We start from the raw sequence: 23,961 nt of genomic DNA, 5'->3' as shown, positions 1-23,961 counted from the left end.
CTGGCATCCGCTAAACCCAGATTTGTCCATTGAACTGCCAGAGGGTGAAGCGTGATTCATCACTCCAGATAATGTGTTTCAACTGCTCTAGAGTCCAATGGCGGCAAGCTTTACACCACTGCAGCTGACACTTGGCATTGCGCATGGTGATCTTAGGCTTGTGTGCGGCTGCTCGGCCATGGGACCCCTTCATGAAGCTCCCGACGAACAGTTATTGTGCTGACGTTTCTTCTAGATGCAGTTTGGAACTCGGTAGTGAGTGTTGCAATCGAGGACAAAAAAATGTACGTGCCTAGCGCTTCAGCACTCAGCAGTCCCGTTCTCTGAGCTTGTGTGGCCTACCACTTCGTGGCTGAGCCTTTGTTGCTCCTAGGCGTTTCCACTTCACAATAACAGCACTTACTATTGAGTACAGCAGCTCTAGCAGGGCAGAAATTTGATGAACTGACTTGTTGGAAAGGTGGCATCCTATGATGGTGACAGGTTGAAAGATACTGAGCTCTTCAATATGGACCATTCTACAATGGGTGTGGCTGAAATAGCCGAATCCACTAATTTGAAGGGGTGACTGCATACTTTTATATATATAGTGTATTCGCAGCAGCCTGTCTTGGTCCAGTGAATTATTATATTCAATTCAAATCAAATGTTATTAGTCACATGCGCTGAATACAACAGGTGTAGTAGACCTTACTGTGAAATGCTTACTTACGAGCCCCTAACCAACAATGCAGTTTTTAAAAAATCTGAGTAAGAATGAAAAATAAAAGTAACAAGTAATTGACGAGCAGCAGTAAAATAACAATAGTGAGACTATACACAGGGGGTTACCGGTACTGAGTCAATCTGCGGGGGCACCGGTTAGTTGAGGTAATATGTACATGTAGGTAGAGTTATTAAAGTGACTATGCATAGATGGGGGGTGGGGGCAATGCAAATAGTCTGGGTAGGCATTTGATTAGATGTTCAGGAGTCTTATGGCTTGGGGGTAGAAGCTGTTTAGAAGCCTCTTGGACCTAGACTTGGCGCTCCTGTACCGCTTGCTGTGCGGCAGCAGAGAGAACAGTCTATGACTAGGGTGGCTGGAGTCTTTGACAATTTTTAGGGCCTTCCTCTGACACCGCCTGGTATAGAGATCCTGGATGGCAGGAAGCTTGGCCCCAGTGATGTACTGGGTCGTACGCACTACCTTCTGTCGTGCCTTGCGGTCGGAGGCTGAGCAGTTGCCATACCAGGCAGTGATGCAACCATGCTCTCAATGGTGCAGCTGTAGAACATTTTGAGAATCTAAGGACCCATGCCAAATATTGTCAGTCTCCAGAGGAGGAATAGGTTGTGTTGTGCCCTCTTCACGACTGTCTTGGTGTGCTTGGACCTTGTTAGTTTGTTGGTGATGTGGACACCAAGGAACCTTCTCAGCAGCCTGTCCTGGTTCAGTGAATTGTTATATTATCAGCAGCCTGTCCTGGTCCAGCATTGGCAAGTCTGTTTGTAAGATGTGTTACAGAGATACAGACAGAGAACTCTGTCTGACATTACTGTTGATGGAGGGACACACACACATCATAATGTAATACGGGACTGGAAGCTTGTTTGCATAGCTATGATTGTCATGATTGTTGCCTGCCTCTGAGATGCTTGTGTGTGTTTGTCTGGAAGTCTCACTCCATAACCCCTCCAGCTAGAGTCATTATTTCCACTATAAGACTGGTAGGTAGAATTAGAAAGGGGCCTTGTGACCACTTATTATACTGTTGATGATTATACTGTTGATGGCCTCTGTATTTGACACCTTCTTGGTTTAGGATGACCATGTCTGCTCTGCTCCAAGTTTAATTAGTGTTAGGTACAGTAAATAGATAGATCCTTTGGACTCTGCTCACAATTTTCCCTCGATTAAATATTCCATTAATCGTCTTCTGTCCTGGAGGACGATGTTATGTAGGAACCCAATGTGCTCTAGGTCAGGACAAAGCTTTGGCTAGCTGTTGTATTTTCTGTTTTATCTGTGTGTTGCTTGCTTCAGCTGAGTTATACACCATATAGTCTAGTGATGCCAGACATCACACCATAGATTAGTTGGCAGTAGCTAGGTGGTGACTGGCAGTAGCTAGGTGGTGACTGGCAGTAGCTAGGTGGTGACTGGCAGTAGCTAGGTGGTGGCTGGCAGTAGCTAGGTGGTGACTGGCAGTAGCTAGGTGGTGACTGGCAGTAGCTACTTTGTGACTGGCAGTAGCTAGGTGGTGACTGGCAGTAGCTAGGTGGTGACTGGCAGTACCTAGGTGGTGACTGGCAGTAGCTAGGTGGTGACTGGCAGTAGCTAGGTGGTGACTGGCAGTAGCTAGGTGGTGACTGGCAGTACCTAGGTGGTGACTGGCAGTAGCTAGGTGGTGACTGGCAGTAGCTAGGTGGTGACTGGCAGTAGCTAGGTGGTGACTGGCTGTACCTAGGTGGTGACTGGCAGTAGCTAGGTGGTGACTGGCAGTAGCTAGTTTCAGTCTGTCTCAAATCTGTGTCTGTCTGTCTCAATCTGCCTCAGTCTGTGTCTCAGTCTGCCTCAGTCTGTGTTTCAGTCTGTCTCAGTCTGTCTGAGTCTGTTTCAGTCTGTCTCAGTCTGTTTCAGTCTGCTCAGTCTGTGTCTCAGTCTGTGTCTCAGTCTGTCTCAGTCTGTCTCCGTCTGTGTTTCAGTCTGTCTCAGTCTGTCTCTCAGTCTGTCTCTCAGTCTGTGTCTCAGTCTGTGTCTCAGCCTGTGTCTCAGCCTGTGTCTCAGCCTGTGTCTCAGCCTGTGTCTCAGTCTGTGTCTCAGTCTGTGTCTGTCTGACTCAGTCAATGTCTGTCTGTGTCTAAGTCTGTCTCAGTAGGATCCTGTGTGCGTGTGCGTGTGCGTGTAAGTGTAAGTGTGTGTGTGTGTGTGTGTGTGCGTGCATGCGTGCATGCGTACGTGTCTGATTGAGTGAGCAGAGGGTAGGACAGGGGATAGTTGGATGGGCACAGTATGATCCTGATTGTGCTGTAAGTGTTGGCTTCTGCAGCATGTGTACATCTAATATGACTGACAGATGTAGTATATATTCCCAGATAGGGAGTCGATTGTCCAAACAAACTGTTCCTTATCTAAGCAATTCTTACATAGAGATTTGATTGATTTAGAACATGTACTAAATCACATATGTAGTGAAAAAGTTTTTGTAAGTTTTATGTCCAGGAGTTTTTCTCACCATGTGATCTTACCCAGAAAACACTGCCATAGTGCCATAGTTCTGAGAAATGTTGAGGTAAATTGCGATAATTCATGGTGCGCCCAACCACGTACAAAATCTGGAACATGCTGAAATCGTAAGCCTGTGTAACAGTTGGTTAACACGCTCATGGGCAGTTGGGCATATTGTAGCTGTGTCACAGTGTCACCGGCAACATTATGTTTATCTGGCACTGTGGTGTCTTCTTCTCTCTGATAAACTCATCCTCCCTCCTTCTCTCCATCTCTCTCATTTGTCACCCTCCTCTCCGTGTACCTCGTTCGTCCGATCGCGGTGCGGACTGATGGATCTCTCTCTCTCTCTCTTACTCTCTCGGGCGCACACTCTCTCTCTCTCTCTTTCTCCCTAACTTTATTTTTCTCCCAGCCACCTCTCTCTCTCTCTCTCTCTCTTTCTCCCCCTGTATTTCTGTCTTTCTCTGTCTTTCTCTCTCTCTCCCTGTCACCTCTCTCTTCCCTCCCGTCACCTGACTCCTCTGCCACTCTGCCATGCCAAACAGACGCTGGAGAAGGGATGAGGAGAGGAGGGATGAATATATATATATATATATATTGAGACACTACCGTTTGGGGTAACTTTGAAATGTGCTTGATTTTGAAAGAAAAGCTCATTTTTTTGTCCATTGATAACATCAAATTGATCAGAAATACAGTGTAGACCTTGTTGTAAATTACTATTGTAGCTGGATACGGCAGATTTTTAATGGAATATCTACAGTACATAGGTGTACAGAGGCCCATTATCAGCAACCATCACTCCTGTGTTCCAATGGCACGTTGTGTTAGCTAATCCAAGTTTATAATTTTAAAAGGCTAATTGATCATTAGAAAACCCTTTACCAATTATGTTAGCACAGCTGAAAACTGTTGTTCTGATTAAAGAAGCAATAAAACTGGCCTTCTTTAGACTTGTTGAGTATCTGGAGCATCAGCATTTCTGGGTTCGCTTACAGGCTCAAAATGGCCAGAAACAAATAACTTTCTACTGAAACTTGTCAGTCTATTCTTGTTTTGAGAAATGAGGGCTATTCCATGCGATAAATTGCCATGAAACTGAAGATCTCGTACAACGCTGGGTACTACTCCCTTTACAGAACAACACAAACTGTCTCTAACCAGAATAGAAAGAGGAGTGGGAGGCCCCAGTGCACAACTGAGCAAGAGGACAAGTACATTAGAGTGTCTAGTTTGAGAAGCAGACGCCTCACAAGTCCTCAACTGGCAGCTTCATTAAATAGTACCCGCAAAACACCCGTCTCAACATCAACCGATGAAGAGGTGACTCCGGGATGCTGGCCTTCTAGGCAGAGTTCCTCTGTCCAGTGTCTGTGTTCTTTTGCCCATCTTAATCTTTTATTTTCATTAGCCAGTCTGAGATATGGCTTTTCCTTTCTAACTCTGCCTATATATTACTCAGTACCTGAGTAACCTGTAGTGTTGGAATAAAAGGTATCACATACCAACATGCACACAGACAGAAAACAAGCATCTGAAAGATAGTTAAAAAATGCAAACAACTATGACTTAAAATAACTATTTTACTGACTGATGCTAACCCCACCCACCCAGCACTCCCTTCTCATCTCTACCCCCTGGAGGGGAGATCTGCCGTTGACTCATATAGCCTCTATGACAGTCAGTTTAGCCATGCATGGCCATGGCCGACCTCTATATACTATCTATAATATACAGTACAGTCGCATCGTAGATTAATTAGCTAGACATGGGTTGAATGGTCATATGCCCCCCGGCACCTCTCTGATTCAGAGGGGTCGGGTTAAATGCGGAAGACACATTTCAGTTGAATTCATTCAGTTGTACAACTGACTAGGTATCCCCCTTTCCCCTTCTCTGTCCCCTAACAATGCAGAGAGAGAAAAAAGAGAAATAATAGAAAAATAATAACAAGACAAATAAATACACAATGATTAAAGATAACTTGACAATATACACAGGGTACCAGTACTGAGTCAATCTGCAGCTGTACGAGGTCATTGAGGTAGATACAGTATGTACATATAGGTAGGGATAAAGTGACCAGACAACAGGATAGATGATAAACAGTAACAGCAGCAAATTTGATGAATCAAAAGAGTTAGTTCAAAAACGAGTCAATGCAGATAGTTAAATAGTTAACCAATATCTACTCTGACTAACTATTTAGTAGTCTCATGGCTTGGAGGTAGAAGCTCTTCAGGGTCCTGTTGGTTCCAGACTTGGAGCGTCAGTTTCGCTTGCCATACGGTATCAGAGAGAACAGTCTATAACTTGGGTGGCTGGAATATTTGAAAATTTTTAGGGCCTTCCTCTGACACCGCCAGGTATAGAGGTCCTAGATGGGAGGGAGGTCAGTTCCAGTGATGTACTGTGCTGTACTCACTCCCCTCTGTAGTGCCTTGCGGTAGGATGCCAAGCAGTTGCCATACCAAGTGGTGATGCAGCCAGTCAAGATGCTCTCAATGGTGCAGCTGTAGAACTTTTTGAGGATCTGAGTGCCCATGACGAATATTTTCACCCTCCTGAGGGAGAAGAGGCATTGTCATACCCTCTTCATGACTGTGTTGGTATGTGTGGACCATGATAATTCCTTAGTGATGTGGACACAGAGGAACTTGAAGCTCTGGTGTGAATGGGGTCGTGCTCGGCCCTTCGTTTCCTGTAGTCCATGATCAGCTCCTTTGTCCTGCTGATGTTGAGGGAGAGATTGTTGTCCTGGTACCACACTCAAACGTCTCTGACCTTCTCCCTGTAGCCTGTCTCATTGTTGTCGGTGATCAGGCCTTCCACAGTTGTGTTGTCGGCAAACTTAATGATGGTGTTGGAGTCATGCGTGGCCACGCAGTCGTGGGTGAACAGGGAGTGCAGGAGGGGACTAAGCATTCACCCCTGAGGGAACCCCGTGTTGAGGGGTTCCCTCATGCATCGTTCAGTGTTGCTAGCCTCAAAGTGAGCGTAGAATGTATTTAGCTTGTCTGGTAGGCAGGCGTCACTGGACAGCTCACGGCTGGCTTTCCCGTTGTAATCTGTGATAGTTTGCAAGCCATGCCACATCTGACGAGTGTCAAAGCCGGTGTAGTAGGATTTGATCTCGGTCCTGTACTGACGCTTTGCCGGTTTTATGGTTAGTCGGAGGGCCTAGCGGGGTTTCTTAAAAACGTCCGGAATAGTGTCCCGCTCCTTGAAAGCAGCAGCTCTAGCCTTTCAGGGCTCCCCAATAGCGCAGCAGCCTAAGACACTGCATCTCAGTGCTAGAGGTGTCACTACAGACCCTGGTTTGATCCCGGGCTGTATCACTGGCTGTGATCGGGAGTCCCATAGGGCGGCACACAATTGGCCCAGTGTCGTCCAGGTTAGGGAAAAGTAACAGTCCATGTCACAATGCACTCATGTTAAGCGAATAAACCTAGTCGCCCATGTCCCATCTTTGTGGATGAAGTCACAAATGAACCTTGAGTCTGTTGTTGTCGTTAGTGTGTTGACCCAGGAGGATGTTCTGTCATAACGGAGTTATAGTATGGTGGAAGAGACAGAGTGCTATTGTACTGGCTGTTATCATGGGCAGAGGTGGAACCCATGAGACAAGGATGTAACAGACCAGTAGCTGGTGTGTGTGTGTGTGTGTGTGTGTGTGTGTGTGTGTGTGTGTGTGTGTGTGTGTGTGTGTGTGTGTGTGTGTGTGTGTGTGTGTGTGTGTGTGTGTGTGTGTGTGTGTGTGTGTGTGTGTGTGTGTGTGTGTGTGTGTGTGTGTGTGTGTGTGTGTGTGTGTGTGTGAGTGAGTGAGTGAGTGAGTGAGTGAGTGAGTGAGTGAGTGAGTGAGTGAGTGAGTGAGTGAGTGAGTGAGTGAGTGAGTGAGTGAGTGAGTGAGTGAGTGAGTGAGTGAGTGAGTGAGTGAGTGAGTGAGTGAGTGAGTGTGTGTGTGTATATATCCTGGGGCTTGCATACGCTCCGCTCAGGTAGGCTACATTTTGTTTGTCTTGATGAATTTGATATTGCCTTTGTCCTCTGTCTCACACACACACACACACACACACACACACACACACACACACACACACACACACACACACACACACACACACACACACACACACACACACACACACACACACACACACACAGCTCTTGTCTGCTCAAATAAGCTTGTGAATTGTTTCAGGTACTGTATCAGTCTGTTGCCATGGGGACTTTGTATCCTTCAGCAACCACAGAGAGCGTGGAGAAAGGGAGAGGAAAAGAGTGAGACAGAGACAGAAAGAATGAGTATTGTGTGAGAGAGAGAGAGAGAGAGAGAGAGAGAGAGAGAGAGAGAGAGAGAGAGAGAGAGAGAGAATAGTCTGGAGAGTAACAATATTACATTGTTTTGTCACTGGCCTACACACAATACCCTATAATGATACTGGAATTATGTGTTTAGACATTTTTACTAATTCATTAAAAGTGAAAATCTGAAAAGTCTTCAGTCAATAAATATTTAACCCGTTTTTTATGGCAAGCCTAAATAAGTTAAGGAGTAAAAATGTGCTTAACAAGTCACATAAGAAGTTGCATGGACTCACTCAGTGTTCAATAATAGTTTAATAACATTACACCCTCTACTTCTCACTCTCACCTGAGTGACCCGACTCACCTTCCCTCTGCTCTCCCTCCCTCCGCTGAGAAAAGGGGACACAGTCTTCCAGCTGATGGAGAACCTCAAGTCGCACTGCAAGTTGCACTGCATTCATGTTGTTACTCCTATGACCAGAGAAAGTGAAATATTCCTTGATATTAAAAAAGACAAGCTGCTAATAATAACGCAAGCTTATTGAAACACTTTGCTATACTCATTCATTACAGCTGCAGTGCTGGTTGTACCATTGGTGGAAGTAGGGAGAACACACATTTTATGGCTTATAAAACTTAAAAATGAACTTACTCATAAAAACAGCAGCCAATTTCTGTATTCTTTGAGTCTTTCTCTAGTCATGGTTTTCTAAGTTTTGAAATCAACTTTGCTGTGTGTATGAGGCTTCTTTTTACAGTCTATGGCTCGAGGAAACACAGTGCAGACACAGTGATCTGAACTATCCGATTGGCCAATGGTAGGCCTATAGGTGAACTTGATTTGCTCTCTGGGCCTGTGACAGAGTTCTACCCTCAGACCTTTGAAATCAAAAGGGAAACACTTGGCCTTCCCAGCGCTAAGGCTGCTGAATCAAGTGCACCTCCCGCCAACAGCTCGAAACAATAGAAACGCATTGCCACATCGTTGGGTTTTTTACAGAAATGATCGACTAGACGACTAGAAACGCCTTGGACGTTGACCACTGTTGTACTGTACAGTATAACTAAAATCAGCTTTGCCCTAAACTATTCAGTCTCCAAAGTGACACTTCTAATACCACCTGAAAAGGAGATTGTCATGCATAAATCCTGCTCCCTCCTTTTGGCGCTCGGCGTCGCCAGGTCTGCTAACCACCGGTCCTGGCAGCCCACATTGCGCACACATGGCGACCATCATTACGCACACCTGGACTTCATGACCACCCTGATTACTCTCCCTTCATATTGACCTCTGTAGCGTCAGTCATCAGGGGGATTAACATTCAGTATGTGACGCCTGTTTTGGATTTTCTTCGTGTTTATTATTATTAAACTCAACTTCTGCACCAACTTCCCGACTCCCTGCGTATACGTTACAGAGATAATAAAAAGAGTGTCAATTTATACAACCTATTATAAACTACCCACTTTCCCTCCTTCAATGACACTTCCTCCAATCATTTTTCCTTCCTCCCTTCATGCTCTTCTTCAAGGACACCATGCCATCTCCCTGTCTCTCTCTCAGCTCTGAGCCCACCTCTTGTACAAAGGTATGTCTCTCTCTCAGCTCTGACCCTGCCTCTTGTACAAAGGTATGTCTCTCTCTCAGCTCTGACCCTGCCTCTTGTACAAAGGTATGTCTCTCTCTCAGCTCTGACCCTGCCTCTTGTACAAAGGTATGTCTCTCTCTCAGCTCTGAGCCCACCTCTTGTACAAAGGCATGTCTTTCTCTCAGCTCTGACCCTGCCTCTTGTACAAAGGTATGTCTCTCTCTCAGCTCTGACCCTGCCTCTTGTACAAAGGTATGTCTCTCTCTCAGCTCTGAGCCCACCTCTTGTACAAAGGTATGTCTCTCTCTCAGCTCTGACCCTGCCTCTTGTACAAAGGTATGTCTCTCTGCTCTGACAGACTATAATAAAAACATCAACAGCAAGAGTCTGCACAGCAAATTCTCCAGTGTTAAATCAACACTGACAGTGTTAATTTTAACACTGGTCCAGTGTCTATACAGGTCCTTTTCAGTGTTAAATTAACACACTGTTTAGTGTAAAGTCATATTTGCATATTTCCCAGAGTGCTTTGCCTTTCGAGTGAATTGTAGTTACCACCCATGATAGCATTTGTTAGTGAGAGACGGTTGTTGCATTCATTCATTTTCAGTCCTGTGGCCTTCAGGATTCTAAATGAATATGTTATCATTCAAATTAAATTATTTCAGACAATACAACACATATTTCATAAGGCCTTATTTTGAGGTCCTATTTTTACCCTAATACAGTGGCCTGAAACTGATGGTTTACAGGCCACCTCAGGCCTGGCAGTTACTTTATGCTGGCTTGCATGATGTATAATTCCTAATGGAATCCAGCCAGAGTGGGGATATCCAACATTTAGAATTTTAGCATTTTGGAATGACTGCCGGGTTGGGAAGGCTTAGTTATGAGAATGCCTTAACCATCTAAACTGGAACAACCATTTCAGTAAAGGGTGCAATAAGTCCAAGTAACACATTGGATTCATTTTGAAATGTTTTATTTATATTTGAGTAGCATAACATTAATAAATCAATCAGTGTACATGTAAAAACATAGATATTGAAACAAACATTTTTTTTAAATCTACCTACAATAGAGCATTCTGGGAAATATGATAATGATGGCCGTCACTTTGGTTTAACACTGATTATTAAAAGCAACACTTACAGAGTTCATTTAACTCCTGATTCAACACTAGAAATGTTACACTGAAGAATCAACACTAGGTAAAACTGTCCAATTTGCTTTGTGGAGGTTTTTCAATGCTTTTTTGAGCATTACAGTCCCTTCAGAAAGTAATCATACCCCTTGACTTATTCCACATTTTGATGTTACAGCCTGAATTCAAAATATATATATTTTTTTGTGTGTCACCCATCTACACACAATACCCCATAATGACAAGGTGAAATGTTTGCAAATTTATGGAAAATGAAGAAAATACAGAAATATCTTGTTTACATATGTATTCACACCCCTGGGTCAATACTTTTTAGAAGCACCTTTGGCAGTGATTACAGCTGGGAGTCTTTTTTTATACTTTTTCTAAGAGCTTTCCACGCCTGAATTGTACAACATTTTCACATTATTATTTTCAAACTTCTTCAAGCTTGGTCAAATTGGTTGTTGATCATTGATAGACAATCATTTTCAGGTCTTGCCATAGATTTTCAAGTAGATTTAACTCATCCACTCAGGAACATTTACTGTCTTCTTGGTAAGCCACTCCAGTGTAGATTTGGCCTTGTGTTTTAGGTTATTGTCCTGCTGAAAGGTGAATTCAACTCCCAGTGTCTGGTGGAAAGCAGACCGAACCAGGTTTTCCCTAGGATTTTGCCTGTGCTTAATTTCATTCCATTTCAATTTTATCCTGAAAAACTACCCAGTCCTTTAACAATTACAAGCAAACCCATAACATGATGCAGCCCCACTATACTTGAAAATATGGAAACTGGTACTGATGTATTGGATTTGCCCCAAACATAACACTTTGTATTCAGGACAAAAAGTGAAATGTGGTTTCCTTCCTCTTCGGCAATTGAGTTAGGAAGGAAGCCTGTATCTTTGTAATTTCACCATGTTTTCTTAACCCATCTACAGTACCTATAGGTACTACCATCTACCAATTGGTGACCTTCTTTGCGAGCCATAACCTCCCTGGTCTTTGTGGTGCTGGACTGAGGGTTCTTACAGATAATTGTATGTGTGGAGTACAGAGATGAAGTAGTCATTCAAAAATCGTTTAAAAAAAAATCTGAGCGGTAGCTCGTCTTGCATTGTGACTCAGAAAGTGACTGCACTGCAGTAAAATAAGGCTGCTGGCTTCTTTGTGCTTCTTTACCTAGATCAGTAGGCCTACATACTATGACTTATTGAAAAAATGCAACAGCCAGCATAATGTTTTTTTTTCCTTAAAGCAAAATAGTGTTGCTGAATACTTGTTAATCTTCAGTCTGCTCTACGGTGTTGCTGAATACTTGTTAATCTTCAGTCTGCTCTACGGTGTTGCTGAATACCTGTTCATCTTCTGAAATCAGTCTTACCTAATTTCTATCAGCATGTTCAATGTGCAACCAGAGGGAAAAAAACTCTAGACCACCTTTACTCCACACACAGAGACGCATACGAAGTTCTCCCTCGCCCCCCATTTGGCAAATCTGACCATAATTCAACCCTCCTGATTCCTGCTTACAAGTAAAAACTAAAGCAGGAATCACTAGTGACTTGATCAATAACAAAGTTGTCAGATGATGCAGATGCTAAGCTGCAGGACTGTTTTGTTAGCACAGACTGGAATATGTTCCGGAATTCCCCCGATGGCATTGAGGAGTACACCACATCAGTCACTGGCTTCATCAATAAGTGCATCGATGACGTTGTCCCAACAGTGACTGTATGTACGTACCCCAACCAGAAACCATGGATCACAGGCAACAACCGCACTGAGCTAAAGGGTAGAGCTGCTGACTTCAAGGAGCAGGACCCTAACCTGGAAGCTTATAAGAAATCCCGCTACCCCCTCAGACGAACCAACAGGTTGTGGGGGCAGACGGATTACCAGGACGTGTGCTCCGGGCATGTGCTGACCAACTGGCAGGTGTCTTCACTGACATTTTCAATATGTCCCTGATTGAGTCTGTAATACCAGCATGTTTCAAGCAGACCACCATAGTCCATGTGCACTAAGGGAACCTTCTCCCTCTGCAAGGTCAGGGACTTGGCCGGGTGGTGCCAGAATAACAACCTGTCCCTCAACATAACCAAGACAAAGGAGATGATTGCAGACTACAGGAAAAGGAGAACCGAGCACTCATCAATGGGGTGGTTGTGGAGCAGGTTCAGAGCTTCAAGTTCCTTGGTGTCCATATCACCAACAAACTAGAATGGTCCAATCACACCAATACAGTCGTGAAGAGGGCTGCAACATCAAGAGCATCCTGACTGATTACATCCCTGCCTGGTACGGCAACTGCTCAGTCTCCGACCGCAAGGCACTACAGAGGGTAGTGCGTACGGCCCAGTACATCACTGGAGCTAAGCTGCCTGCCATCCAGGACCTCTATACCAGGCGGTGTCAGAGGAAGGCCCTAAAAATGGTCATAGACTGTTCTCTCTGCTACCGCATGGCAAGCGGTACCGGAGCACCAAGTCCAAGAGCACCAAGTCTAGGACCAAAAGGCTCCACAACAGCTAATCAAATGGCTACCCGGACAATGCATTGTGTGTGTCCCCAATCCAACCTCTCCACCCTGTATAAAATCATTATATAGGATAAAGGAAGGTATTACATTTTACGTTTTTGGTCCGCCGTGGGTTTGGTCCGCCGTGGGTTTGGTCCGCCGTGGGTTTGGTCCGCCGTGGGTTTGGGTTTGGTCCACCGTGGGTTTGGGTTTGGTCCGCCGTGGGTTTGGTGCACCGTGGGTTTGGGTTTGGTCCGCCGTGGGTTTTGGTCCGCCGTGGTTTTGGTCCGCCGTGGTTTTGGTGCGCCGTGGGTTTGGTTTTGGTCCGCCGTGGGTTTGGTCCGCCGTGGGTTTGGTCCGCCGTGGGTTTGGTGCGCCGTGGGTTTGGGTTTGGTCCGCCGTGGGTTTTGGTCCGCCGTGGGTTTGGTCCGCCGTGGGCTTGGTCCGCCGTGGGTTTGGGTTTGGTCCGCCGTGGGTTTGGTCCGCCGTGGGTTTGGGTTTGGTCTGCCGTGGGTTTGGTCCGCCGTGGGTTTGGGTTTGGTCTGCCGTGGGTTTGGTCCGCCGTGGGTTTGGGTTTGGTCTGCCGTGGGTTTGGTCCGCCATGGGTTTGGTCCGCCGTGGGTTTGGGTTTGGTCCACCGTGGGTTTGGGTTTGGTCCGCCGTGGGTTTGGTGCACCGTGGATTTGGGTTTGGTCCGCCGTGGGTTTTGGTCCGCCGTGGTTTTCATCCGCCGTGGTTTTGGTGCGCCGTGGGTTTGGGTTTGGTCCGCCGTGGGTTTGGTCCGCCGTGGGTTTGGTGCGCCGTGGGTTTGGGTTTGGTCCGCCGTGGGTTTTGGTCCGCCGTGGGTTTGGTCCGCCGTGGGCTTGGTCCGCCGTGGGTTTGGGTTTGGTCCGCCGTGGGTTTGGTCCGCCGTGGGTTTGGGTTTGGTCTGCCGTGGGTTTGGTCCGCCGTGGGTTTGGGTTTGGTCTGCCGTGGTTTTGGTCCGCCGTGGGTTTGGGTTTGGTCTGCCGTGGGTTTGGTCTGCCGTGGGTTTGGTCCGCCGTGGGTTTGGTGTGCCGTGGGTTTGGGTTTGGTCTGCCGTGGGTTTGGTCCGCCGTGGGTTTGGTCCGCCGTGGGTTTGGGTTTGGTCCACCGTGGGTTTGGGTTTGGTCCGCCGTGGGTTTGGTGCACCGTGGGTTTGGGTTTGGTCCGCCGTGGGTTTTGGTCCGCCGTGGTTTTCGTCCGCCGTGGTTTTGGTGCGCCGTGGGTTTGGGTTTGGTCCGCCGTGGGTTTGGTCCGCCGTGGGTTTGGTCCGCCGTGGGTTTTGGTCCGCCGTGGTTTTCGTCCGCCGTGGTTTTGGTGCGCCGTGGGTTTGGGTTTGGTCCGCCGTGGGTTTGGTCCGCCGTGGGTTTGGTCCGCCGTGGGTTTGGTGCGCCGTGGGTTTGGGTTTGGTCCGCCGTGGGTTTTGGTCCGCCGTGGGTTTGGTCCGCCGTGGGCTTGGTCCGCCGTGGGTTTGGGTTTGGTCCGCCGTGGGTTTGGTCCGCCGTGGGTTTGGGTTTGGTCTGCCGTGGGTTTGGTCCGCCGTGGGTTTGGGTTTGGTCTGCCGTGGGTTTGGTCCGCCGTGGGTTTGGGTTTGGTCTGCCGTGGGTTTGGTCCGCCGTGGGTTTGGTCCGCCGTGGGTTTGGTGCGCTGTGGGTTTGGGTTTGGTCCGCCGTGGGTTTGGTGCGCCGTGGGTTTGGGTTTGGTCCGCCGTGGGTTTGGTCCGCCGTGGGTTTGGTCCGCCGTGGGTTTGGTGCGCCGTGGGTTTGGGTTTGGTCCGCCGTGGGTTTGGTCCGCCGTGGGTTTGGTCCGCCGTGGGTTTGGTCCGCCGTGGGTTTGGGTTTGGTCTGCCATGGGTTTGGTCCGCCGTAGGGAATGGAACCCACAGCAGACTGCACCATGCTCTACTCTGTGTTTGGGTTTATATACTATTGAAGTGGACTGTGTGTGGCTAACAAAAGGTTTCTTCTGCCTAGCTGTGCACTGCTAAAAAATAATAATAGTCATTTGCTGTTCTATAAAACCTTTTTGAGAGTGAAGCAAGCCATTGAAAACGTTTTGGTTATACCACCATTTATTTGTGGTACATTAGGTGTATTCTTGGTGAGGTAGAGCTCAGGAAAGGTTTGATCTACTGACCTGCTGTGTGTACTTTCCATGCACTATATTCTACGAACAGACAGGTTAACAATAAAGAACATTACAGGAATGAGGACATTTCTAGTTCATTATATTGTTTCTCTGAGCTGGCTTGTTGAATGGGTCTCTGTGGCAGTGTTCCTATTTCCCTGTGCATGTCTTTCATCTCCCCTGTAGCGTGTTCACACTCACTCTCCTATTTCAACTTTAGAATTGTCAAAAGTAATTGGCAAGACTCCTTTTGTGGTTAGTGCCATGTTTCATTAAAATGTGCCAACTTATTCCTTTGGACCCACTGTGTGTGTGTGTGTGTGTGTGTGTGTGTGTGTGTGTGTGTGTGTGTGTGTGTGTGTGTGTGTGTGTGTGTGTGTGTGTGTGTGTGTGTGTGTGTGTGTGTGTGTGTGTGTGTGTGTGTGTGTGAGAGAGAGAGTGAGAGAGAGAGAGGGGGGAGAGATAATTTACATTGAGGGAGAGATAGGGAGAGGGGGAGAGATAATTGAAATTTAAATTGAGAGAGAGAGAGAGGGAGGGAGAGAGAGAGAGGGGAGAGAGAGTGAGAGGGAGAGATAGAGAGAGAATTCACATTTTAATTGCGTGGGAGAGAGGGAGAGATGGGGAGAGAGAGAGAGAGAGAGAGAGAGAGAGAGAGAGAGAGAGAGAGAGAGAGGGGGGGGGGAGGTGGAGAGAGGGAAAGAGAGACAATGAGAGAAAAATTGAGAGAGGGGGAGAGAAGGCGGGGAGAGAGACCGAGACCGAGAGAGAGCGAGAGAGATAAAGAGAGAGAGGAGAGATGTGTGTTGTCTCTATGTGTGTGCATATGTCTCAGTCTGTGTGTGTATGTACTGCTGTGTGTTTCTGTGAGCATGTCTGCATTATGTGTGTGTATGTACACAACATCTCTCTTGCATCTGTTATCTCTCAACATCTCTCTTGCTTCTGCACTCCACTAGACATGTTCACACTCAAGAGCTGAGACACACAAGAGCTGAGACAACAAGATTTCTACATTGTTGCTTAAAAAATGGTTTGTCTACCTCCTCTTCGACTGTAGTGGCTGGACACTGCCTGCTTCCACGCTTTCCACTGTGTCTATGGTAAATAATTTATGCATCATGTCGTGTTACAGCAACACATCTCTCACACACTGATCTGATGAGATCATCCCTAGGGGACGCTAGGAGCTCGAGCTACACACAGCAGCACTGTGATGGTGGATTTATAGCATGGGTTATTGGGGGAAGGGTTATTTCCTTGGTTATTGGTAGGAGGGGTTATATGATGGGTTATTAGTGGAGGGGTTATATCATGGGTTATTGGGGGAAGGGTTATTTCATTGGTTATTGGTAGAGGGAGGGGTTATATGATGGGTTATTAGTGGAGGGGTAATATCATGGGTTATTAGTGGAGGGGTTTATATCATGGGTTATTAGTGGAGGGGGTTATATCATGGGTTGTATGTAGGGGGGTTATATCATGGGTTATAGGTAGGGAGGGTTATATCATGGGTTATTAGTGGAGGGGTAATATCATGGGTTATTAGTGGAGGGGTTTATATCATGGGTTATAGGTAGGGGGGGTTATATCATGGGTTATTAGTGGAGGGGTTTATATCATGGGTTATTAGTGGGGGGGTTATATCATGGGTTATAGGTAGGGGGGTTATATCATGGGTTATAGGTAGGGGGGTTATATCATGGGTTATTAGTGGAGGGGTTTATATCATGGGTTATAGGTAGGGGGGGTTATATCATGGGTTATTAGTGGAGGGGTTTATATCATGGGTTATTAGTGGAGGGGGTTATATCATGGGTTGTATGTAGGGGGGTTATATCATGGGTTATTAGTGGAGGGGTTTATATCATGGGTTATAGGTAGGGGGGTTATATCATGGGTTATTAGTGGAGGGGTTTATATCATGGGTTATTAGTGGGGGAGTTATATCATGGGTTATAGGTAGGGGGATTACATCATGGGTTATTGGTGGAGGGGTTTATATCATGGGTTATTAGTGGGGGGGGTTATATAATGGGTTATTAGTGGGGGGGGGTTATATAATGGGTTATAGGTAGGGGGGTTATATCATGGGTTATTGGTGGAGGGGGGTGGGGTTATATCAGAGGTGATTGCAAATGTGTGTGTGTGTGTATGTGATGATAGCACATACTTATTAACACCTGCTCTTTCCATGACATAGACTGACCAGGTGAAAGATATGTTCCCTTATTGATGTCCACCAATCAGTGTAGATGAAGGGGAGGAGTCAGGTTGAAGAAGGATGTTTAAGCCTTGTGAACATTGAGACATGGATTGTGTTTGTGTTCTATTCAGAGGGTGAATGGGCAAGACCAAACATGTCTGTGTCTTTGAACGGGGTACGGTAGTAGTTGGTATTCAAGAACTGCAACGGTGCTGGGTTTTCATGCTCAACAGTTTCCCAAGTGTATTAAGAATGGTCCGCCACCCAAAGGATATCCATCCAACTTGACACAACTGTGGGAAGCATTGGAGTCAACATTGGCCAGCATCCATGCCCCAAAAAATGTAGGCTGTTCTGAATGCAAAAGGGGGTGAAACTCAATATTAGGAAGGTGCTCCTAATGTTATTTACACTCAGTGTAGTATCATACCGTACTTTACTGTATACTGTGTGTAAAAGGTATTTGAGTAGGTAGCTTCCTCCGTCCTCTGTCAGTAGGAGGCATGATCAGATGTGCATGTTCTGTGGGGGTAATTTAGTACCAGTAACATAATTAGCTCCAGGTCAGAGGTTAATGAGCCGTCACTCTTGTCTAGCTGGTCAACACAACCAAGTCAATACCATAGACATATAATCATATAGAATAGAGAGATTCTATTCCTATGGTCAATATTCTCAGAGACATATGGACATAGTACACACAAGAAATGTGTCATATTTTGTAGACTGTTCATCTTTGTGAGATTTTTTAATTTCGACACCATTCTGTAGTCCAGTCTAGTCTGTAGTCCAGTCTAGTCTGTGGTCCAGTCTAGTCTGTGGTCCAGTCTAGTCTGTGGTCCAGTCTAGGTCCAATCTTGTCTGTAGTCCAGTCTAGTCTGTGGTCCAGTCTAGTCTGTAGTCCAGTCTAGTCTGTGGTCCAGTCTAGTCTGTGGTCCAGTCTAGTCTGTAGTCCAGTCTAGTCTGTGGTCCAGTCTAGTCTGTGGTCCAGTCTAGTCTGTGGTCCAGTCTAGTCTGTGGTCCAGTCTAGGTCCAATCTTGTCTGTAGTCCAGTCTGACAGACCTGAATGAGACTGTTCATCTGCTGTCTTTTTAATTCTCTGTTTTGGTTTTCAGTTTCTTCTCTTTCCAATTCTTACATTAAATTTGTCAAACTAGATTCTATCCGGTAGGTTTGCTACAGTATGTGTTGTTTGTAGAGAGTTCCCTATATTGACTTGATCAGATCTATCTAAAGTAACAAGGTAAAGGGCCTAAAGACAGGTTGTTGATGTCTTTCCGAGGACCCGACCACACTGTAGTTGGACGAGAGAAGAGGTTAGCTTGATTGGGAGGTTAGGTTGGTTGGGAGGTTAGGTTGGTTGGGAGGTTAGGTTGGTTGGGAGGTTAGGTTGATTGGGAGGTTAGGTTGGTTGGGAGGTTAGGTTAGGTTGGTTGGGAGGTTAGGTTGGTTGGGAGGTTAGGTTGGTTGGGAGGTTAGGTTGGTTGGGAGGTTAGGTTGATTGGGAGGTTAGGTTGATTGGGAGGTTAGGTTGGTTGGGAGGTTAGGTTGGTTGGGAGGTTAGGTTGATTGGGAAGTTAGGTTGGTTGGGAGGTTAGGTTGGTTGGGAGGTTAGGTTGATTGGGAGATTAGGTTGATTGGGAGGTTAGGTTGATTGGGAGGTTAGGTTGATTGGGAGGTTAGGTTGATTGGGAGATAAGGTTGATTGGGAGGTTAGGTTGATTGAGAGGTTAGGTTGATTGGGAGGTTAGGTTGATTGAGAGGTTAGGTTGATTGGGAGGTTAGGTTGATTGGGAGGTTAGGTTGATTGGGAGGTTAGGTTGGTTGGGAGGTTAGGTTGGTTGGGAGGTTAGGTTGATTGGGAGGTTAGGTTGGTTGCGAGGTTGATTGGGAGGTTAGGTTAGGTTGATTGATTGGGAGGTTAGGTTGATTGATTGGGAGGTTAGGTTGATTGATTGGGAGGTTGATTGAGAGGTTAGGTTGATTGAGAGGTTAGGTTGATTGGGAGGTTAGGTTGATTGGGAGGTTGATTGAGAGGTTAGGTTGGTTGGGAGGTTAGGTTGATTGGGAGGTTAGGTTGATTGGGAGGTTAAGTTGGTTGGGAGGTTAGGTTGATTGGAAGTGCAGTCTCAGATGTGTATGTCAGTCAGAGCTAAGGCTGGTTGATTTGGGAATGCTCGGTTGTTATTTTCACACCTTCGTGAAGTCAATCACAGTGTGATGTCATTTGTCTTAGTCCTGGTTTAAGTGTAGTATTGTTACCTCCAAAGAGGAGCTCAATTTAGATTTTTTTTAAATGTTGCTGCCTCAGCAAAGCCTTAATGCCAACGCTGCTGTCTTCATTTTTTTCCTCTGTGACCTCTGAATAAGGTTCAGAGTTCAGAGGTCAATCATCCTTGCCTCTGAGTAGGAGACAGGGGTCATAATCCATCCCAGCCCCATCTGTTTTTCTGTCTGTCCCTCCACAGCTCATCCTGTTTTTTTTAATCTCCTGTGTCTGTGTTTCAAGCAGAGAGACAAAATCCAGATTACGGATTTCTGCTTTGATTTTATTATATGTTAGTAAAGGCAGGATAATTCAATAAGCGCCCTCAGTGGATGACATAGTTAAAGATCTGCTTAATGAATACAACACACTGATAGATACTGTCTTTATTTTGTATCTTTCCTCTCCCCCTCTCTCTCCCTCTTTCCTCTCCCCCTCTCTCTCTCTCTCTTTCCTCTCCCCCTCTCTCTCCCTCTTTCCTCTCCCCCCCTCTCTCTCTCTCTTTCCTCTCCCCCTCTATCTCTCTTTCTTTCCTCTCTCCCCTCTGTCTCTCTCTCTCTTTCCATCTTCTCCTTCCCCTCTTTATTTAATTCTCTCTTCTCTGCAGGCTGTTGATGGAGAGGATTTCGAATGACAGCCGGGACAGTGGTCATCACAGGCGGTATTTTAGCTACAGTTATCTTACTGTGCATCATCGCAGTACTGTGTTACTGTAGACTGCAGGTAAGACCTTCTCATGCCCTCGCTCTGTACAGATGTACTGTAAATCTGACTGAGAGCAGACTGGCTTCTTTAATAAGCTGTTGCTTGTGTCTTGAAAATCATTAGTAAAACTGAAATTCCACAACAATAAGTCAATGCACTAAATGAAAAAGCCTTTAATTCGTTGGCTTACCTATGGCCTCTCTCAGGCCCCTCTCAAGCCCCTCTCAGACCCCTCTCAAGCCCCTCCCAGGCCCCTCTCAAGCCCCTCCCAGGCCCCTCTCAAGGCCCTCTCAAGCCCCTCCCAGGCCCCTCTCAAGCCCCTCTCAGGCCCCTCTCAAGCCCCTCCCAGGCCCCTCTCAAGCCCCTCCCAGGCCCCTCTCTATAACTCTCTTCATTGTGGTCAGATCATGTACTGTCACTGAATTGTCAGTGTCACAATAAGCACTGAGCCCCCTCTATTCCTCTGTCTAAGACCTCTGACTGAGAGCTTTAGTAAGATGTGGCATGTATCTTGATCATCAGTAAAACTGAAAGCTTTATTATTTATGTGGCATCAGGATGATCCAATGTCACGATAATCACACACTTCTTAAACAGTTAGTCATCACAACATTACACAACCAGTGTGTGTTCAAGCCACACTATCACGTTTCAGGGAAGACCCAGATGCAGACAGTGTCGAAGTAACAAAAGTGTATTACTAGAACAGGGGGCAGGCAGAATGACAGGTCAAGTAACAAAGTGTATTACTAGAACAGGGGGCAGGCAGAATGACAGGTCAAGTAACAAAGTGTATTACTAGAACAGGGGGCAGGCAGAATGACAGGTCAAGTAACAAAGTGTATTACTAGAACAGGGGGGCAGGCAGAATGACAGGTCAAGGTTAGGCAGAGGACTGTAATCCAGATCAGTCCATAAGGTACAGAACGACAGGCTCAGGGTCAGGGCAGGCAGAATGGTCAAAACCAGGAAAACCAGGAAACAGGAACTAGAAAAATACAGGAGCAGGGGGAACCGCTGGTAGGCTGAACGAACAAAACGAACTGTCAAAGGACAAACAGAGAACACAGGTATAAATACATAGGGGTTAATGAGGTGAGATGGGAGACACCTTGAGGGGGGTGGAGACAATCACAAAGAGGTGAAACAGATCAGGGTGTGACATACACACTTCATTATTTTAGGCATTTTATATGGCTAATGTTTGTTTGTGTATCTGGATCCCCACTAGCTTTTGCAGAAGCTGCAGCTACTCTTCCTGGGGTCCGCAAAAAAAACACAAAACATGACAAGTAACAAAACACTGATACACCGAACAAATCAAATCAATCAAATCAAATGTTATTTGTCACATGGCCGAATACAGTAGGTGTAGACCTTACAGTGAAATGCTTACTTACAAGCCCTTAACCAACAATGTTTTAAGAAGTTTACGTTTTAAAAAGTGTTAAGTACAAAATAGAAAAGAACAGTCACACAAATTTAAAATACAACGATATACAAACAATACAACAACATCTAAATAATGTCTGGTGCGTCTGTGTGTGTGCGTGTGTGTGTCCCATCACAGTACCCGCCATTCCATGAGTTGTTGTCTGTTTTTTAAAGGTCATTTTCCTCTTTTCTTGAGGAGTTGGAGATCCCTGACCACAGTCTGAACAACAACTATGTCTCTATTAGGTGTTGCTGTAAGCGTTTCTCAGATCAGAACTCTCTCACTAGACACGACGTTGTGTTGGTCCAGCAGGGTTCTCTGGTTCTGGGATGTCTGATGATTTGTGCTCATCAAACCGTCAGTGTGTAGATAGAAGTGGGTAGGATGGATCGGGGTGAGTTGAGACACGTTCCATTACACTGTATTACCATAAAACTGTAAGTGGGTCAAAAAGAGATGACATTTAATTAACTAACCATCCATTCCTATTCCATTCAGCTAAACGACAGACAGCACAGCTCCTTTTCTCAGAGTCATGTCTGAGTAATTAGACAAATACTCTGTTCCTCTCTCATCTCTTTCTCTCAGGCACGATCTCTTTGCCAACCTCAGATGTATCTCAGTGTAATATTTTGTAACAGCTCAATGTAATGTTTGATAATAGCTGACCAAATTTCAATGTGTGCCACACTAGACAGTTTTCAACACAGTGTAGATTTAGAGCAGGCCTGCCATGTCAGTCAAGTAACGGCGCTCTGTATTTTAAGTGATAATTGCTGTTTGCAGCATCTTCATTGCAATGTTTCGTTGTCAGCGTTACATTGACATTCCAAAAGAGCCTTTCAAGTATTTGGATAATTTGACAGTTGTGTTTGAAACAGGTCTGTCACAGATAAACCTAATGTAAAACATTTCTTATTGTCAACGGAATGCTGTGATTATTTTAGCTATCTCTCCTTGTGTCTTTTCTCCCTGGCAGTATTATTGCTGTAAGAAGGAGGAGTTGGAGTCGGAGGAGGAGGAGCCCGACTTTGCAGTGACATCCCGCCTCCCGCCAGTCCACTCCAACCATAACATTGTGGCGGCGTCGGTCGCCGCCTCCACCCCTAACGGCCCCGCCCTCTTCACACCGCCTTTAGCGCGGAAACTAACGCGCTCGCAGACATTTTGCCCTTCGTGCACACACCATGATGTGCCCTTCTACCTGCAGCATCCGGACGGCCTGCGGAACGGCGGCGACCGCATCAGCTACCGTAGCATCCAACAGCATGACCTGGAACTGCCCTTAGAAATGCCCAGCTACCACAAACTGAACCTGACCCGGTCAATCACCATGAGGGACATGTTCAACCGCAGCTGCAGCATCAGCACTGACGTCTAGTGGTATCGGCGACACCCCGTGGCATAGAGGGCTCATGGAAACAGATAGATAAATACAATGGGGACAGATAGTGGGACTGCAGCTCGACAACCACTGCTCCATGTCCCTCGGTCTTATGCTGAGATATAACCGCAAAAGATAAGCATTGAAAAAATCCATCCTCTCCTCATCCGCTTGCTCTGTGGTGAGTAGGATGTTGACCCTCAAATAAAACAGTTTCTACTCTGTCTGGACTCGTATTGGATTACCCTAAACCTAAACGGTCTAACTAAACCACCCTCCGGTCAAACTAAACCACCCTCCGGTCTAACTAAATTACCCTCCAGTCTAACTAAATTACCCTCCAGTCTAACTAAACCACCCTCCGGTCTAACTAAATCCCCTCCGGTCTAACTAAATCCCCTCCGGTCTAACTAAATCCCCTCCGGTCTAACTAAATCCCCTCCGGTCTAACTAAATCCCCTCCGGTCTAATTCCACCACATCAACTGTACCTTTGAATAATAAATACCAGACTTTCTGTAGTTGCTGCTAAATAAACCAAGAAACCATGGTGATAAGGATAAATAAGAGGGCTATGGAGCCTCCTCCCACTACTGCCACTCTCCACCAATCCCCAGCCTGATCACCAGAAAGGGGACGGAGCAGATCAAATCCGAAGTTATGGTCCAAGTTATAGAGTATGCCATCCATCACATCATGGTTTGGAATTGGAGGAGTGATGGAAGAGAGGGGAGCAACATGTTATAGACCATAAAAACATAGGAAATGAAGGGCTTCTGGTGGATTATGGAGACATATAGAGACAGAGAGAGAGAGAGAGAGAGGGCGGGAGTGAGAGAGAGAGAGAGAGAGAGAGACAGAGAGAGAGAGAGAGAGAGAGAGAGAGAGAGAGAGAGTGTGAGAGAGAGAGAGAGAGAGAGAGAGAGAGAGAGAGAGGGGGGGGGGGAGTGAGAGAGAGAGAGAGAGAGTGTGCGAGAGAGAGAGAGAGAGAGAGAGAGAGAGAGAGAGAGAGAGAGAGAGAGAGAGAGAGAGGGAGTGAGA

General features: G+C 46.2%; 2 protein-coding genes across 2 annotated transcripts in view; one reads left to right on the top strand and one right to left on the bottom strand.

Moving 5' to 3' along the window:
- The window catches only part of LOC139421871 (protein FAM163B-like), a 31,924-nt gene extending 8,225 nt beyond the window's left edge, over nucleotides 1-23,699 (top strand). Inside the window, exons 2-3 of the mRNA XM_071173000.1 lie at nucleotides 20,005-20,120; nucleotides 22,517-23,699. Of these exons, the coding sequence (XP_071029101.1) occupies nucleotides 20,028-20,120; nucleotides 22,517-22,918 (495 nt within the window). The 5' untranslated portion in view covers nucleotides 20,005-20,027 and the 3' untranslated portion in view covers nucleotides 22,919-23,699. The remainder of the gene's footprint in view (nucleotides 1-20,004; nucleotides 20,121-22,516) is intronic.
- On the bottom strand, nucleotides 12,881-14,695 carry LOC139421823 (putative uncharacterized protein ENSP00000383309). The gene has a single exon (XM_071172945.1). The coding sequence runs from the start codon at nucleotides 14,693-14,695 to the stop codon at nucleotides 12,881-12,883; it is 1,815 nt and encodes a 604-aa protein (XP_071029046.1).
- Nucleotides 23,700-23,961: the final 262 nt, after the last annotated feature.

This window comes from Oncorhynchus clarkii, chromosome 12 (assembly GCF_045791955.1).
Source record: "Oncorhynchus clarkii lewisi isolate Uvic-CL-2024 chromosome 12, UVic_Ocla_1.0, whole genome shotgun sequence".
Classification (NCBI taxonomy): Eukaryota; Metazoa; Chordata; class Actinopteri; order Salmoniformes; family Salmonidae; genus Oncorhynchus; species Oncorhynchus clarkii.
The sequence above is the reverse complement of the archived record's forward strand: the minus strand, read 5'-3'. Positions and strand labels throughout refer to the sequence as shown.